The sequence below is a fragment of the Mytilus trossulus genome, chromosome 11, assembly GCF_036588685.1.
Source record: "Mytilus trossulus isolate FHL-02 chromosome 11, PNRI_Mtr1.1.1.hap1, whole genome shotgun sequence".
Classification (NCBI taxonomy): Eukaryota; Metazoa; Mollusca; class Bivalvia; order Mytilida; family Mytilidae; genus Mytilus; species Mytilus trossulus.
Window position 1 is genome coordinate 18,454,702 of NC_086383.1, and position 20,715 is coordinate 18,475,416.

Sequence of the window (20,715 nt, forward strand, 5' to 3'; positions counted from 1 at the left end):
TCTCATTGGCACTCACACCACATTTTCCTATATCTATGAATAGAGAATTGAAACGTAGAACGTGTTAAATAGATAAAACCCCGACCAACAAGCAGAAACAGCTCAAGGATTACTTATATATGGGTTTTTAGCACCTTCAGACGATTGAAGAGTTGTGTCTCACTTGCAATCTTTTTTTATCTCATCTTTTTACATTATATACATACACTTATTTGAGTTTTAATTACTTAAAATGTAATTACATTTAATAGCAGATTATAAGAACGGCGATATTGAAGTTATTGTTTGACATCACATCTCATTTTTGTTGTCTTCCTCTCCATACGGTCCGCGTTTAAGCAATGTCGATCATTTATATACATGTATCTATGTCATGCAGTATGTATATACAAAGACAACAGTTGAGAATTAATTATATACTGAAACAAAATTATTAAAAGTAAAGCGCCAATGTTAAATTGAAGGATAAAACAAAATATGCATGTACAATGTATATGTACACGCAGTAATTTACCACACTGTGTGTCAGTGGTATATAGATATAGATAAAGGATAGATCTTAATTATATAAACATATGTAACAACTCTGTAATCCTGTTTATATAAACCATCTTCAATAAAAGTGCTTCTTTTGTGGATAGTTGTCTCATTGGCAATCATACCACATCTTCTTTTTTATATTCGTCTGTATATATCTGATATTTTTCTGGCAACATCTATAGAATAAAGGCCGTGGTAGATCCAGGGGGTTTCGGGGATTGGAACATCCCCCGCCTTTTACGATCAATACATTTAAATTGAGACATATGGTTGAAATCTCTCGGTTTTTTTTACCATCAATACATTTAAATGGAGACATAAGGTTGGAACCTCCCTTTTTATACGATCAATACATTTAAATGGAGACACAGTTGGAAACTTCCCGTCTTTTACGATCAATACATTTAAATGGAGACACAGTTGGAAACTTCCCGTCTTTTACGATCAATACATTTAAATGGAGACACAGTTGGAAACTTCCCGTCTTTTACGATCAATACATTTAAATGGAGACACAGTTGGGAACTTCCCGTTTTTTACGATCAATACATTTAAATGGAGACACAGTTGGAAACTTCCCGTCTTTTACGATCAATACATTTAAATGGAGACACAGTTGGAAACTTCCCGTCTTTTACGATCAATACATTTAAATGGAGACACAGTTGGAAACTTCCCGTCTTTTACGATCAATACATTTAAATGGAGACACAGTTGGAAATTCCCCGTCTTTTACCATCAATACATTTAAATGGAGACATATGGTTGGAACCTCTCTTATTTTACGACCATTACATTTAAATAGGGACATATGGTTGGAATCCCTCTTTATCATGGGATAGGAACCCCCGTTTAAAATTTAGCTTGATCCGCCCCCTAAAAGGGTGTCCTTTTATAATGATCGAACAATTCCAAGTCCTTGGCACGGTATTGGAGGCAATCAAAATTGTCTCAAATATACAAATGCTTAAAAAAGTCAACAGTTATATACCGCTATTCAACAGTATCAAATCGATTAAGGATGTTCGCATGTCATGTTTTAGATTTTTGTCAGATTTTCGGAATTCTCTAGTTTTATCCATTTGAATGCTTAAAAAAAAGCCCACTAACCCCCATTTTCTTTTTATAAATCTTTCACATATGCAATTATAAGTCATCTGTAAAAGTCTTATAAAATCTTTGTTATTTTTTAATAGTTTTTTAGAACTAAAACGTGTCAATGGTAAAGCTATGAAAAGTCAAGAGAAAATATTTTCCCGCCAAAATTTCATTGGTTAATATCTCGAAAACAAACACACGGACCTATCCATTTTGTTCACTCTTTTTGGTTCCTTTATTAGACCCCTATCAATATATTCTGGTGTTATGAAAAGCTCGTTATTTTGAAACTGGGTAGCGAACTTCCTTAAGAGAAAACAAATTCGGATCACAATTTAAAAAAAAACAACCAAAGGGAAACACATCAGCTATGATATCTTTCAGAATTTATTTACAAAAGAATATATATACATTGAAGACCCATTGGTGGCCTTCGGCTGTTGTCTGCTTTTTGTTCGGGTTGTTGTCTCTTTGACACATTCCCCCCTTTCCATTCTCATTTTTATGTATACTTCAACAAATTGTGTACAACAAATTGTGTACAATTTGGAAATAAGTATGGCGTTCATTAAAACTGAACTAGTATATATTTGTTTAGGGGCCAGCTGAAGAACGCCTCCGGGTGCGGAAATTTCTCGCTACATTGAAGACCTGTTGGTGACCTTCTGCTGCTGTTTTTTCTATGGTCGGGTTGTTGTCTCTTTGACACATTCCCCATTTCCATTCTCAATTTTATTCAACAAAAAATGCATAGCATACTCAGCGAATCAGATAATACTAATTGACACCAAATTATTTTATATACAAATAAATGAGAAAACAACGCCCAACCTTTCAAGGTGGTCATGACTTATACCTATATCTCGCTACAAATGAACACCATATGATCGAAATTGATTCCAAACATCCCGAAACAAATTTAAAATAATGTATATTATAAATCAAGTTTGTACTTGTGGAATTTAATCAGTAGTGGCAAGGTTGAACTGATTTGAAGAAGTGTTTTATCTTATTCATCAATGTGTATTGAATCTTATCCATCGTGCTTTTCTCAGAGGGGAGATAGGAGGGGTCCAGATCCTGAAATCCCGAAATCCCGGGTTTAAAAATACGAAATTCCGAGGTCCCGAAATCCGAAAAAAAAAAGAATTCCTGAATTCCGAAAGGTCAATCCCGAAATCCCGAGCTTAATAACACGCGATCCCGGAGTCCCGATAAAGGTCCTATCCCCCTCTTCTCAGGCCAAATAAAAAAGTATGTGTGGTTCCAGTTACATCTAAAAAAAAAAAAGTAAGTGTAGATAGGTAGGGATTTTTTAGTTTTTTAAAAAAAAAATTTTACATTGAGTCTTTGGAAGAAACATTCTGACTTTTACATTGCTGAACCACATACATGTTTTTATTTGGCATCACCAAAAATAAATAAAAACACAAAAATACTGAAAGTCCAAAATCAAAAGGCAAAACCAAAAGTCCAAACACATCAAAAGAATGGATAACAACTGTCATATTCCTGACTTGGTACAGGCATTTTCTAATTTAGAAATTTAATCAGTTGTAAAAAAGAGACAACCCGATCAAAAGCAGACAACGGCCGAAGGCCACCAATGGGTCTTCAATGAATATATATTCGTTTGTAAATAAATCAAAGTTTAATAAAAACACTGCGGTCTGATCAACTACAACTACATGTTATTTTCTGGCAGTCTATATTATAAATCGAATATACAGAATAGGATGGTTTTTATATATACATATATACCGTGAAATCTATGTCAAAACTGTTACACCGTAACCAATTAAGAAGAATGTAAAAACACAAAATACCTTTAGTATCTTGTCTTGTTGTCATGGTAACAGAACACAAACAGTAACAGATGGTTTTGTAAACTGAAAAATTCTGATATCTTGGATTAGGTTAGACGAGAAGTAAACTATTTGTATACAAAATCGTGATTTTTTTCTTATCAGTCTATCGAAAAATTTACGATACTGTTTTATTTTCTCACAATCTTGATTGCATTTAGAAACATTCCGACAACTGCACACAAGCAGCTGATCTGTAAATCGCTGTATCTATATGTGCATTGCATTCTAAGAGATATATTGGCAGATTATAGTTGTTTATGTAGAAGGTGGTTCCAGGTGATAAATGGATTAGTTAGAATATAATAACGCATCATTTTTTGTACATAAATTAGACCGTTAGTTTTCTCGCCTGAATTGTTTCACATTGTCATTTCGGGCCTTTTATAGCTGACTATGCGGTATGGGCTTTGCTCATTGTTAAAGGCCGTACGATGACCTAAAGTTGTTAATTTATGCGGTATTTTGGTTTCTTGTGGATTTGTCTCATTGACTCAATGATATTGCTTAATGGTTAAAAAATATGTCATGTTATTTTTTGTCTAATCTCACTTTCCACTGACCCTACAAAGCCCAGTCTAATGTATTAGTAAAGAAGACAGCACTCGATCCCAAAGTCGTTCAGACCTTGAACACCAGAGAGATTAATTGGATATAATAACGTATCAATCTTATTACATTATTATCTTCATGGTCAAATTATTAGTAAATGAAAGTTTCCAGGAATTCGAACAAACACTGACATGTTCGTTTTCAAATTTTCAAATCTTATACTTCTACAATTCGTCTCTATGAACGCCATACAACGCAGTTGCGGATCCATGGGGAGGTTCCGCGAGTTAGAACTCCGTTCGTATGTCGGTTCGTCCGTTCTTCCGTCTGTTCCGCTCCAGATTAAAGTTTTTGACGAAGTTGAAGTCCAATCAACTTGAAACTTAGTACACATGTTCTTTATGATATGATCTTTATAATTTAATGCCAAATTAGAGATTTTACCCCATTTTTACGGTCTGCTGAACATAGTAAATGATAATGCGGATGGGACATCAGTGTACTTAGGACACATTCTTGTTTAGAAATTAGTTAGGTATATTGTGCTCAAGTAGCGCGGTGTTTGATTGATCTATTGTCCAATTGCAACTATTTCGTGCACATTCAGGACAAGAACCAATTGAATAAAATTGTGATGTGCAATGGGGAATGTGTCAAAGAGACAACAACCCGACCAAAGAGCAGAAAATAGCCGAAGGCCACCAATTTGTCTTCCATGCAGCGAGAATCTCCCGCATCCGGAGGAATCCTTCAGCTGACCCCTAAACAAATGTGTTACTAGTTCAGTAATAATGAACGTCATACTTAACTTCGAATTACACACAATAAACTTAAATTAAATCATACTAAGACTAACAAATGCCAGAGGGTCTTGACTTCGTATATAGCATACATAAAATACGAACATGTAGGCTCCCCAAAATGGGGATCTAGTAGGGAATCTCACAATGTTACGTTTATAAATTGACTCTGGTCATAGGGCGCTTTTAAACATTAAACTGATTTGAAATTTTTTGAAGCTTACAAGTCCTTCTAAATGAGACGGTCCGGTTAAAAGGTCGCCAATCGAACCACCCTGGTCTCAGGTCGGATTTGGACATTATAGAACCACCTTGTAATTAAATTACCACATTGACAATTTTGTTTAGTCGAGATTTTCTTATATTTCACAGTTAAAAGTTAGTACATGCTAGTAAATCACCCAAAGAAAGACAACCTACGAAAATTAAAGATTATTGATTATTTATAGTAAAATGTTTGCTCTAACTGCAGATTTCCCCTACGCCTTTATATGCAGTGTTAAATTGGAAAAAAATATTGATAGCGTCGAAAAAAAAAACCACACCCCGACAACCCCTAATCCCACAACCCTTAAAGTTAAATTGTGCTCCCTAAGATACCACAGTAGTTAAGCTATTGTAACCAGTAATACAAATTTGATTGATTTAATGCATCCTGCTTACAATTGCTGGAAATTTAGAAGAGCTTAAGAGCGTATAAAGGGCTAGATTCAAAGAGATAGTTTCGTATTGGTTGTTAACTAAAACGAGACTAATACAGATTAAACGACTTCCAAATATCATTCTGCGAATATAAATTGGAAGGATTAAACATACTGTATATAGATATAGGAAGATGTGGTATGAGTGCCAACTTAGACAACTCTCCATCCAAGTAACACTTTATAAAAGTAGACCATTATAGGTCAAGGTACGGCCCTCAACACGGAGCCTTAATTGGCTAACACCGAACAGCAATCTATGCTAGGTCCCAAAACATACTACGATGTAAAACCCTTCAACGGGAAAACCAACGTTCTAATCTATAAAAAAAAAACCCAGAGAAACATGTATGAACTATATTAACAAACGACATCTACTGTACATCAGATTCCTGACTTAAGATAGGTGCAAACATTTGCAGCAGGATTAAATGTTTTATGGTAACAAACCTTCTTCCTGTTCTGAAACAATAGTATAACATCATAAAAAAAAACCACACAATAAAATATCAATTGGAAGGCTTAACTCAATCAAAAAACGAAAATTAACACACACTGAACGAATAAATTTGATCTGCGATACCTGAATGCAAATTCACATTTAATACAAATTATAAGGGATAAATAATTAAGGTCAAAAGTAAATAAACAGGTTGAAACAAAGTTAAAGAATGATACCGCTATGATATATGGTTAAAATTCTCCAAAGATGCAATTTAAAAATAACATATTCTAGTCAGTAGATTTAACACTTAAAAATGTGTCAAAATAGTCAATCCAGTATCTAAAAGCTAATAGTATACTTTTTATAAGAGCTAAGTGTTCCAGTCTTAATTTATGTCGACTTTTTCGTATTTAAGGTGGTACCCAACACTTTCACTAAAATTATTTTGATTCGTTTAATTTTCACAAAATTTTGTCAAAGTAAATCCTTTAACAAAAATATAAAAAAGTCAATAATTTTGAACCAACTGTTCTGTCAGAAATAATACACTAGTTATATAGCAGTTTGACACCAATTTTGATCATTGAGAAGCTTACTATTCCTTTTACAACACAACGTAATTAAAACGTTTAGCTGACTTTACAAAGTTATATCCCTGTTGTAGTAGGTACCACCTTAAGAAAAAAATATTCTAGAAAAAAACATTAGGTGGTTTCAACTTTCGAAATCACATTTGCAACAACCAATGGTGTGATATGACCATTTTAAAGATGATTGATGTGTATTTTTAAAAAAAGCATCGAAAGCTTTTCCACTAATATTGTTAATTAAACCTTTATTTATAATGAAAGGTTTATTTTCAGTCTTTGCCTCAAGATATTTTTGTTGATTAAGGTTTTTCCTCTAGTTTATTCTGTTTTTCTTATCGGTTAAGAAAGCAACACGTTAGGTCAGTTTGACCACTGCAGTGGCATGTAGTGTAATTGACCTAGGTCTGGTTTTGTTCTTGTTAATGCATAATATAGAAAATAAATCATGTTTAACGATGAGTTTTCTTTCAAAATAAAAACGTAAACAAGAAACCATATCAGTCATGAATGTTTATTTTTTCTGTCACTTACAAATCTATCAGCATTAATATCACTGTTAAACAAAGAGCTGTAAATCAATTGCTACTTGGTGCTGTGCTCTGACGTGTGATATTTTGTTCACATTATGTTGTTATACCAGTAGTTGGCCAGTGATATAGATTTTAAAACAGGGTCGTGACCAGGTGCGGATCCAGCTATTTTGAAAAGGGGGGTTCCAAGTAAATGCTCTCATTCAAATGCATTGATATGCCAAAAAGGGGGGGGGTTCAAACCCTAGAGACCCCCTCTGGATCCGCCAATGGTTAGCGAAAAGTTAACATCGCTCTTTTTTAAATAATGAACAATTTTTGACTGGTAGCGATTTAATTTGATATACTGTATTACACATCCATCTATTGACATATTTTTTATATGTGTTGTTGGACTGCTGTCTAATTAATTTTGTATATCCCGAATATCCTTTTAATCATAGCATGGACGTATTACAGATGTATATGTATTTTCCATGTTCATAGTAAACAGCGTAGAAAGCTACGGTCGTTTGTAGATGCTTAGAGTTATCTTTCTTGGGTTTATACACGTAAAAATCATTCATTAGTTAATATTTATTAAGAATTGTGTGCGTAAAATACGATTTTATTTATTTAATTGTCAATTTGTTATATGGCTTTTTATAGCTTGCTATTCGGTATGGGTGTATTCTGGTTCCCGGGACTACGTTCCAGGTATTAGCTATTAGCATACTCTCTCACATACTTAATATTGCGATCGGGAACCAGTCTAGTATGGGTGTCGCTCATTGTTGAAGGTCGCTAATGTGACGTTCTAGTATGCAGTTGCTACTGTCTACGTGATTTGGTCTTCGGTGAATAGTTGTATGCAATTATCAGCAATCATTCAATGTCGCTTTTTTATATGGCGGGATTATCGTCCATTCCTTTATGTTGGAGTTACAAAGAATACTTTCGTTTATTTTTAGATCGAAGTATAAAAGTGGTAATACTGAATACTTCAAATACTCTTGTTAGTGTAACTAATATGGGAATGAATTTTGTCAGCAGCTATTGTTATTTCTCATTGTTCGTGTGTTTGTATTTTTACCTTAGGACAGTTTGTGTTCCTAGCATACATTGGTCTTACGTTTGTTTGTTGGCTTGCAGATCCATTAAATATATTAAATATACACAACGTCTATTTAAGTTTTATGAGTTAAATTTTTCATAACTTGTCTACAAAAACAAACTGATAAGTCGAATCATGGTGTGTGATGTTAATATTTATCGATCATGTATTGTTGGTAGCCTAACGCCCAGTGGCAAATATTTCATGCATGTTCAGGACGAACGTCGATCATTGAAAACCTCTACATTCGAGGAGATATGGAGTAGGTCTCAATCTGATAAAATTTAGATCTATAGACACTTGCGTGCTCATAGAAACATAACATTGGTTATTTAAACGATAATTCAGCTAAACGGGTATAAAAAGGGAAGCATTTTCGTTGACCTAAGAAAATATTGGATTGCAAATACTATTTTCGAATTCATCTACTAGTGTTCAATTTGGTTACCATAAATTACTTAGAATTTTATGCAAATTATTTCATAAATACAAAGATCTGATTAATAAATTTGGTTGTACGGTTGTACCTGTAGAAAAATTATTAAAAACGGTATTTCTTATCCTATGGTAGTATTGTACTTAAAGCGAGGAAATCACCCTGTGATCCGTGTAAACTCATCGAACGTTTGAACAAACTTATTAGTATTAGTAAAGGTTATCTTACTCATTTTGTAATTAGATCTTTGTATTTAGTTTTCGTTGGCAAAAATATCGACTGTGCCATCAGCAATTGAAAAATAACTAAATTTGTACTTTTTTTCAAACGGGATAAATAAATACACACTCACGTTCATTGTTTATATAGAACTTAACTCCTAAATATCCTACTGCCGATCGATACTTTATTTTTGCAATGCACAAGTCTTATTTCTGTTTTGAATGTCCATGACGTTAACATACTAAATCTCTGTGATGTGCTTTAGTTGATTTTAAACTCCGATACATGATTTTTTTTTTTAATTTTAATTGTTTTTGGTTTTTAACTAGTAATCAGTAATTGCTAGTTCCCTAAAGTCGTACTTTCGTGTTAATTTGACCTGTTGATACAATTTGTTAAGCTTTTTTTGTGATTTATTGTTACTGTTTAAAGAGTTATATCACGTCTCTATTTGTAGTTACATATTACCAGCTTTGATAACTGTTTAGTATTAATTTACTATACATTTTCACTCCTGCACTCGTTCTAGGAACAACACAATTATTTTTTTTTAGTAAAAAATATTTCCGTTCTCCATTACTCTACAAACATATTTACATTTACCAGTGCAAATTATTTTCTTTAGGGGCATTTTTTTTCGTTCTATGAACAACACAATTATTTTTTTGGTAAAAAATATTTCCGTTCTCCATTTCTCTACAAACATATTTCATTTACCAATGCAAATTATTTTCTTTAGGGGCATTCAGTTTTGTTAAGGTGGACATCATTATATCAAATACATGGCGGCCATTTTGTTCCGAGATATGTTTGAAATTGTGTTTAAGGTTTATGTACCCTTCTGTAGCCATTTTTGTACAAACTTTTCAAACTTCAATTGTATCAAAACTACAGATATAATGAATAATAGAGATAGACCATTTTGTACATATTCCAAGGGGAAACTTGATGCAAAGCATTATTTTTTACTGTTCCATTGCATTTAATAGAAAAAGAGGACTTTGTGGCAAATAAATCAAGATTTTTATAGAAAATCCACAACCTTTTAATATATTCAATTAATATAATGTTTATGCTACACATCACCCCAATTTTTACACACACAGAAAGACATAAAAGCAAAACCAATAACCTTGGCAGTGACATTCATGCGATTCCATAAAGACAGAGAAAAGAAAAATGATATAATATGAAAACATAGTTAATTATTACAATGACTTTTACAGAAAATAGATGTTTCTATTTATTAAGCTTCAAAGTAATTTTTTGTTTAGCAATAAAGACCAGATATATCGTTTATGACAGATAACAACTCATAAAAGTTTCAAGTTTCTAAACAGCTGATAAGAAAAGTGTGATGATCCATATATCATCTGTAGTTAAATTTATGTTGAGTTTTTTTTTCTATCTCTCGACTGCATATTTTCCTGTAATTTATGAGCGATTAGGTTACGACATGCGGTCAAGGTCGTATAGTAAGGTTTACTCAATTACTAAATACATGTGGTGATTTATAAATGCACGGAAATGCACCAGTCTGCACATGTCGATTGATAGATAGGTAAATAAATTGTTTGAATTTTAAATATATGTCAGAAAGGTGCAGAAAGTGAAATAAGAAAACTGCTTATCTTGCATGCGGTAACATGGATTATTTCTGTCTGTATTTCAACAAGTTTGCATTTGTACCTTGGATGAGTTTGGTAGACAGTCTCCCTATAATAAAACAGAGCATCTTTCATCACACTTATTCCAATTTTCCTTGGAATGAAACAGAGCATCTTTCATCAAACTTGTTCAAGTTTTTCCTGGTAATAAAACAGGGCATATTTCAACACACTAGCTTGTTCAACATTTCCTTTGTAATAAAAAAGTACCAATACACTTGTTCAACTTTTCCTTTGTAATAAAAAAGGTACATCTTTCAACAAATTTGTTCAAGTATTATGTAGTATTTTCTGTTAATGAAACCAACACAGGAAGCATGTTACCATGCAGTATTCGGTTAATAGGTGCCACTGACAAGTACATTAAAGTCAAATTAGAAACATAAATATCAATGTAATATGTCTAGAAACATTATCAGGTCCGCTGAAGACCATTTTTGGGGTAACATGAATATGTAAAACAGAATTCCAATGTCTACATCCGCAACACATTCCTTATCTGTCCAAGTGCAAATTACATTCAGATTTATTTAACACTGCTTAAAAAAACTTTGATATCGGAATATAACGACGGGGAAGTTGTAAATAACCTTCATTAACAATTAGGGTCCTGCACGGTTTGTTAATAAGTTTGTTTTAACAAAGTGTTTTCTCCATACGGGCGTTTCGTCTAAAAATGACCTATCAATGAAAACAAATGTTAAGAGAAAAAATAAAGTACGAAGTTGAAGCCATTTTTGTTAGCCACATTATGTAAAAACGGGTTGGGTATTTATTGTCCTTTGGATTAGAGAAATTTATTAACAAACCGTGCAAGACCCTAATTGTTAGTCAAGGTCATTTAAAATCAGACTCGTTGTTTTATTTCTAATATCCTAGTTTTTTATGCGGGTGCTCCGAAACAGAATGAGTTAACATAAACTGATCCATCCCCTCTTGAAAAAAAAAAAATTGGAAAGATGGTTATCGTTTGTAACCTATAACCATTCGCTTTGAGGCCATATTGCTTCAATTCATTCTTAACATTAGCTTGTCTTACTGAAGTGTCAGATATTTCAATGTTTATTTTGAATAGATGTTAAGCAATTAGAAGGAATCATTTTTTTCTGAAAATACAATTAAAATGGATGTCTCGATTGACATTATCTGTCATCGTTTCCATTATTGTTTTGAAACCAGGCCATATTGCTAAGTCTCTTTGTGAAACTATATAATTCAAGGTAACATTTTTGTAATTCTTCTAGTTGAAATATGCGGTTAATCTCGAGATTGATTTGATCGTCTGAACAATCAAACACTCATTTTACAACGTAGAATAGATATGAAGTTCTAATGATGTAAAATACATCTTGTATACCTTTGATTATTAATTGAATTATTGCGGGTGTAAAATTAAGGTTTACAGAATGGTTTTACATGTGCGTTTTATGTGTGTCTTTGTTTGTTTGCTTTATCTTTAACGGGTTGGTTGTTGTTGTAGATTGACTTGTTTTGTAGTTAATTTTTACACTCTCTTATTATAAAGTTAAGGAGATGTGGAAGAATTGGCAATGAAGACTTAACTTATTGTGGGATAGGGACATTTCTTTTCTTTTTGTGTCACATATTGATCCCAACTCCCATACAAAATCACATTCTTACTACTTCCCTGTGTAAACGACAGGCTTTGATATGCAGAAATATTGCTGCAGAGGTTCTGTTTTAAACACTGACCAGGAACAATAATATACCAAAGAATAACAGTTGATGTGACTGAACATTTTGTGGTATTTGGAGCAATTTGGGGTATTTGGGGTATTTGTGGGTAATTCAATGGTAAACAAAGGCAACAGTAGTATACCGCTGTTCAAGACCATGAACAAAAACAAAATCGGGGTAACAAACTAAAACCGAGGGAAACGCATTAAATATAAGAGAAGAACAACGACATAACACTAAAATGTAAAACACACAGAAACGGACCGAGCATCAGACAAAATCCCACGAGAATAACAAATATAACATCAAAACCAAATACATGAATTTTGGATAGACAAGTACCGTGACACGTCTTATCGCAATGTGAATCTGTTGATCATACATATCATTCAAAATTGTCTTGATATAAGAATAAGCCCAACGTAAATGGTGTTAGAACCTTTAGCAACTCTGATACAAAATATATGTATCTTTATATGTCTTTATATCGCAAATCAGATATAAAACAAAGTAAAATCACAAAATACTGAACTCCGAGGAAAATTCAAATAGGAAAGTCCCTGATCAAGTGGCAAAATTAAAAGCCCAAACACATCAAGCGAATAGAACAATAGAATCTGTTTTCCTGATTTCAGTTTAAACAATTCTTTATGCTATCTGGTACAGTAGATGTGTGTCTGTCGTGCCGATCGCATTTGGAAATTATATATTTTGCCATGGCAATCGGAACGACAAACAAAAAAAGTACTGTATAATAATGTACTTTGCAATCGTGTATATACACACTATTTCTGTAACACCCGCATTACCAATAGCCTCTAATCGGATTTTCTATATACACTTTCTACAGACTTTCATTCATATTTTATTACAAAAGAATTTTCATTATTTACTAGTGCACAATCATGAATGAATGCTTTCACAATAAAATCAAATGTTTCAATTTGGTCTCTAATAGGATTTATATATACACTTTCTTTATAATTTCATCTATATTTTATTACGAAAGAATTTTCATTATTTACTAGTGCACAATCATGAAAGAATGCTTTCACAATAAAATCAAATGTTTCAATTTGGTCTCTAATAGGATTTATATATACACTTTCTTTATAATTTCATTCATCTTTAATTACGAAAGAATTTTCATTATTTATTAGTGCAAAATCACGAAAGAATGCCTTCATAGTAAAATCACATGTTTAAACTTAAGATTGTACCTTAACATTTAGGTTCAGACCCAACTGATATCAATATTCTAAATTCCCAATCATAAATATTTACATCAATATGTAGTTGAAAGCTGGTTATAATGAAACAAGCACTTTACTAAATGCATGTTATGTAAAACGTCTCCCCTAAACTATTACAGTGAAACCTGACTAAACCGAACCCTTTCGGGACTTGATATTTTATTCGGTTTTGGGTGATGTTCGGTTTCATAAGGTTCACAATTAATAAAATGTGATATGATTGGTCTTCAGAACAAGTTTGGATTAGACAGGTTTCCGGTTTATTCAGGGTTCGGTTTAATCAGGTTTCACTGTACCTTGTTTAAAAATTCTTTTAAACAGCATATGATTTTAAAATTAAGAAAAAACACTATTGCGTCATCATTAATAGTAAACTTACATGTTATTTCTCGTGATAATTAGACAAAATAATATGCTTTTACAGAAAACAGATGATTTACCATGGAAACTGAAGTTTTAATTACCCTTTCTCTGTTAATTGTTTAATTGTTACCATTAACAAAACAGTTTTAAACTTTTAAGTTTGGTTAAATGGATTTAACTCGAGCTATAATTTACATATTGCTTATTTAGGTATTTGAAACTTCAGACAATTTTAGGTACATTTTTCTTGAACTGATAGCAAACGCGTGTTGCCATCTAAGAAGCTAACTGTTTGAAAAAAAAATCCGCCCTAATGTAGTTAAGGTCACAACTTTCCCAGGTAAAGATGACCTTAAATGTTTGGCGACTTTAATGTTACTTTGACTGGTGGACGACTTCTTCCCATCAAATACATAAAAGTTTGGTTATCATCTGACATGCTGAACACAATTGCAAATACCATCAATAGCAGAACACTGCATGGTTGCGCATAAGATTGGCAATCGTGTACACGATCACAAACCATTTTATTGCTATTTCACCAGATACCCTAATACTATCAGACTCACAAACCGGTAAAACATATATTAGACTCATATACAGTCATATCTATACACCCAATAGCTATAAGAAGATGTGGCATGAGTGACAATGAGACAACTCTCCACCCAAGTCACAATTTATAACAGAAAACCAATTACTTACTGATACCCTAGATAGTGGCTCACTCCGGCTGTTTTCAGCACTGATGTATAAAAATAGAAGTCACTGTTGTATACATTTTAATCTCAAATGTTTTATTCCACCTTAATTAGTATATCTTGCCTTATTTGAGATATATAGTCTACGTATGCATACAACTAAATTTTATAATCGGGCATCGATTGTACTTTGTATAACCAAACACGAAGATTCAAAACTTGAAGCTTGCATAAACTATTAATCAAATGAAAATGACTAAGAGAGTGGAGATAATCAGGTTTAGCTAGCTGTAAAACCAGGTTTAAACCACCATTTATTTAAAGGAGAAATTGCATGTGTCAATTCAGGATTATGACAGTAGTTTTCGAGTCGTTTCATGTATTTGAGTTTTTGATTTTGACATTTGATAAAGAACTTTCTCTTTTAAATTTTTCCGTTTTTTTTTTCGTTTTTACTTTTATCTTTGAGAGTTCTAGTTAATAAATCTTTAAATTCCAATGCTTTTTTTCTCTCAGGTTTTGATTGGACGTATTGGTCCACAAGGCAGTCAAGAACAAGACATGTCGCAACTAACGCGAGATTTGTTTGACAGCATGGAACGCGAGACAGATTTAAAAGACCAACTTCAATTTGCAGAAGAAGAGGTAAAGGACCTCCGAAGGAAAAAAGACGAGCTTGATGAGGAAAATGAAAATTTAAGCGTCCAGTTAAAAAAGATGTCTGCCTCTAAAATAACGAAATATAAGGACAGCAAAAAAATGGATGACCCTGATTTTACGGAAGCGGAAATAGAGTTGAAAGTTCATTTGGAATTAAATGAACAAGAACTAATGGTTGCCCGACGTAAAATACAAGATCTAGAAAATGAAAATGAAAATTTGTTAGAGCAGTCTAAAGTTTTGAAAGACGAATTATCACATAAGGAACATCTACTGGCTCTTCCACAACCACCACTCTCTCCAAACACCTATTACGAAGAGAGGTTGAAGGAAATGAATTTCGGAACTGATGAACTGAGATGGAAAATAATCGAAAAAGACCGAGAAATCGAAAAACTGTCTGCAGAAGTATTACAAACTCGCCAATCAAAACTGCGTAAAAGTCGATCGCTTGAAACTGATTTCTATGGAGAACGTAAGAAACTTTTAGATCTCGATTTGTCAGAAAATGTTGATTTTAGAGATAAAGTAATTAGTGAAGCACGCGGTACACATTCTCCAGAACAATTACAGCATCACAAGCCATATACAACTTGTAATGACAGCAGAGATAATAAGAATCAAGAAATAAATAAATCGCCCGATGATGGAATCAATTCTTCTTTTGCCATTCAAACTCAGTTTTATTCTAGAAGTAAGTTAAGAGAACCGTCAAACTATTTGAATCAAAGCTTTTCCAACGATCACTTGGAACAGCTTAAAACGTTACAAGATAGCGTTGATAACTTACAAGAGAAAATAACTAAATTGGAAGCAGAAAATGTGACTTTGAAAGAAAAGTTAACACCGGAAACGGAAGATACAGAAGGGGAGACAAGAGAAGAATTGATGGAGAAAATACTAGACATGGAAGATGATGCTGGTAAGTGAATCATTTATTTATTAAGATATGGAAAACATATGTGTAGGTGTATACAATGTCATATTATTAAATGTCTTGTGCAGGATCTCGTGCATGAGTCAATGCATTATTTTACTTTAAATCCTTACCCTTTCAACACATGCCAATAGGGATAAGAAACAAAACGATATTTACAAATTAAGTTATGTAGATTTTAAAGAGGTGTAAATTAAGACGGCCTCATTATGATCTTTTGAACTGTCTACCTGTTAAACTCTCCGAGAAGAGGCACACTGTCAAGGGAAAATAAGGAGGTTGGTCCTGTGTTGTCGCCGTAGTGGTTTGTATGCGATTTATATTCTGATTCAGATTATTTCATTTTTTTTTATAAAAGATACGTTAATGTTAGAACTTATTATCTGTGGCAACATGTTCTCATATATGGACTCCAGTTTCTTATAGACCAAATTCAAATCGTGATTCCAAACTTTTTTAATTTGACTACATAATTGGTGACATGCCCTATATATGCCCTAGAGACAGTAAATGTTTTTTTTCTCAATATAATGTGAATGTTCTACGTGTTATTAATTTAATGTGATTTGTCAAACAAATAGACACCACATGATTTTATGACTATGTTGTGTAATAATGTTACAAACATAAGAACGACAGAGAATGATAAATGGGACGCCTTCGACAGAACAGGAATACGAATATTATTTATCATAACGTCTATCTTATTGCATTGATGTGGGCTCTATGCTTCATATCATACGTTATCGTTGAACATTATGTAACAACGGCACTTTCTTTCATCACAAAAACACTATTAGTGTCTCTTCATTAGATTTAGAGCAAATAGATAATGAATAGAATTGAGAATGTAATCTGGGAATGTGTCATTTTGATCTGAGCGTCACTGAGGAGTCTTATATAGACAAAACGCGCTTCTGGCGTATTAAATTATACTCCTGGTACCTTTGACAACTATATCAACCCGACCATAGAGCAAAAAATCGCTGCGAGAAAATCCTCTACCCGAAAGCGAACTACAGCCAGTTCCTTAACAACAGTGTATACTAGTTTTAAGTATTTTCTAGTAACAAGATTGACAAAAGCGAAAAATACGTATATTGAGTCAGTGTTCATTTAAAGAACAAATAAAACGCATTTTGAAACATGTTATCGTGCATTTAGAGGATTACGTATTTGATAAAAGATTATCCCCTTCTTTAATCATATTGTATGATTGAGTAACTGTAGATGTACCATTGTTAAATCGGTTCTATTTTTCGATCAAATACACTGGAAGAGAATAAAACGTCCAAGCAATGCATAAACATTTTCATTTCAATACAATGATAAGGAAATAAAGAGAAAAATCTTCCTCAAATAAAGACAAGTCAAACATTCATGTTTTTTTTTTACTATGATAATTAATTTATATAGCTGTTATAATTACATTATTGGTACAGTTTCACAGTTCCCTAATTCATAACATATCTTTAAGAACAATGTTTGACAGTTTATACATACTTTTAAAACATATATATAAATGCAAATGCTAACGGGTAATGACGTATTCCGGATTTGACTGTTTCATTTTTATACAGTCTACCTGATACATATTTTACTCGTTTAGACAAATCGTACGTGTGTAATAATCATAACCTGACATGATTGAATTTGTCAGTGTCTCAATTCGCTGGCAGCATAATTTGGCGGTTTAAGATATCAGTAGCGTCGTCTGATTTGTAATTCTACCGATTGTGTCGTAATTTCGATTCGAATTCGAAAAAACGGGGGATAAATGCGATTTCCTCAGTCCTACTTCTGTTACAATTAACTTCTGTATTAAGACATGGTTAAATTTTGATATTTGGTCCGGAATTTTGAAATGGTCAGTTGTACCGTGATGGCGATTTACTTGTTTTTATACAGGCAAACTTGCCCGTTTTTACGATACTTTGAAATATATTTAATTATAAGATTCTTTGCATTTTTTTTTACTTGAAAAAAGTTCTCATTGAAGGACGGACAATAAAATACTAGTCATTATTCAATTACAGCATTGCGTCTTGTTGAAGTGCTTGTGTACTATAGCGGTACTGTTTCGAGGATTGCATCTGAATTAGTTTACAATTTGACCGACGTATTAAACGTTAAAATGTCCTATACCAATTCAGGCAGAAGTTAGCAAATAATTCGTTTCTATGTATGTCGGCCTTCGTTTTTGATGAACTGCAGTATTCCTGTTGTTCCCTGGTTTTCCTCCCCTAATTGATTTTTTCCCTCGGTTTTAGTTTGTAACCCGTAATTGATTTCTGTCAATCGATGTATGACTTTGAACAGCGGTATACTATACTGTTGCCTTTATTTGAACTGATTAAGATTGTATCACAATGTAATCAAATTATATCTTTTTTTAGCCTTTCAATAATTTCATTGTCATGATAATTGTTTGAACTGGTAGTATGAATTTCAAGATGTCCTGTGCTGTCTGTCGATATTATATTAGTTAATTCTGCTTTTTTCTGTGATGAGTGTTTTTACGTTTATTTTTGCTGTATTTCTAACATTGCCATAAACGCTGGAGGGTTGTCAATCTATAAAACCAGGTTCAATGCACCATTTTCTACATGAAAAAATGCCTGTACCAAGTCAGGAATATGACAGATGTTATTCATTGTGTTGTTGTGTTTATACTTTTATTTTGGAAATTTTATCACAAACTTTTCGTAATGAATTTTCCTCGGAGTTATACTTAATTATTAAAAAGGAACTAATAGCCTGTAATTCAGAGGTTGTCGTTTGTTTATGTGTAACATATTAGTTTTTCCTTCATTTTTTGTACATACATAAGGCCGTTAGTTTTCTTGTTTGAATTACTTTACATTGTCATTTTGGGGCCTTTTATAGCTGACTATGCAGTATGGGCTTTAGCTCATTGTTGAAGGCCATACGGTGACCTAAAGTTGTTAATTTCTGTGTCATTTTGGGATAAAAAAAAGTCCTCTTTACATACATATACTGAACAGTTTCTTGGTAATGTATAACAATCATCAGCGAAACAATTTCCGATTGGCGATCGGAATCTGTCTTTAAAGTCATTCGCAATGTGAGGTAGCAACGAAACCATATTATGTGTAACCATATAACATAACCTTTTATTTTTTTTATTCATTTAAATGAAAAGTCTATATCTGAATTGCATTCGTTTCTAGTTGTTATATCCTTTTTAAACATGATCGATAACGTTCTGCTATTTTACGAACTAAAGATATCAGAAATTTAATTTGAAATTTTTCATGGTTTGTTTATAAACACATGGTTTCTCAGTATCTAATAGAAGTTGTGTCAACGACACAACACATATAGTTGTATAGACGGCCAATAGCTGTCAGATATATGATCGTCCCGTAGATTGACAGATCACAATTATTGTCTATATAAACTACTTTAGAATTAGAAACTACAGTTACTTATAAAGGCAACAGTAGTATACTGCTGTTCAAAACTCTTAAATTGATAGAAAAAACTAATTTGGATTACAAACTAACACACACACAAACGAACTAAGCATTAGACAAAATCCGATGAGGATAACAAATATAACATAAAAAATAAATATATGAATTTGGGATAGAAAAGTACCATGACACGTCTTATAACTCCTAGTTTACATTACTACCACTACGAAACAACATAATAAAGCAGCGATAAATTACAAAGGTGGTATTTCAAGGCCGGACGTTGGAGAAAGATATTAAAAAAACTGGGCTAAAGAAATAAACCGAATAGATTAGAAACAGTTTACAATACACCATTCAGAAACTGAAAACTGACCATCATGAACTAAATAGAACAATAAGAAAAAACAACACAAAAAACACCCCACCCCAAAATCATCAGGAATAAGAATCGATCCGTGATGAACTCGTGTGCTGCAAACGTTAAAGCAGTTAGAATTATTCATTAATGATATAAATAAAATACTACTGGTACAAATATAAGGTGGTAATCAAAGGCTATATGGTGGAGAAGGATAATAAACAACCTAGGTTAAAGAAATATACCGAATAAATTAGAAACAGTTCAACACTTCTCTGTTGATATGAATATCAATAATGTGGTCATTTTTTTTTTTATAAATTTCCCGTTACAAACTTTGAATTTTTTGAAAAACTAAGGATTTTCTTATCCCAGGCATAGATTACCTTAGCCGTATTTGGCACAACTGTTTGGAATTTTGGATCTTCAATGCTCTTCAACTTTGTACTCGTTTGGCTTTACAAATATTTTGATATGAGCGTCACTGATGAGTCTTATGTAGACGAAACACGCGTCTGGCGTGCAAAATTAAAATCCTAGTACCTTTCATTACTATAATACTAGTACATATCTGAGAAACCCAACTGGAGACTAACCATGACAAAATTAAGAAAAAAAGCAAAACCACCAGCACCCAAATCCTATCGGGGATGAAATCACATGCTACGAAAGTAAAAGTAGTAAGAATTATCGAGGAATGATATAAATAAACTACAACTGGTACACCCATAATATTGATGTTCTGGGTCATTATCTGAATGTTTAT

General features: G+C 32.8%; 1 protein-coding gene across 1 annotated transcript in view; it reads left to right on the forward strand.

Moving 5' to 3' along the window:
- LOC134690812 (uncharacterized) overlaps positions 1 to 20,715 on the forward strand; it is a 110,924-nt gene that overhangs the window by 16,848 nt on the left and 73,361 nt on the right. Inside the window, exon 3 of the mRNA XM_063550896.1 lies at positions 15,071 to 16,136. Within this exon, the coding sequence (XP_063406966.1) occupies positions 15,071 to 16,136 (1,066 nt within the window). The remainder of the gene's footprint in view (positions 1 to 15,070; positions 16,137 to 20,715) is intronic.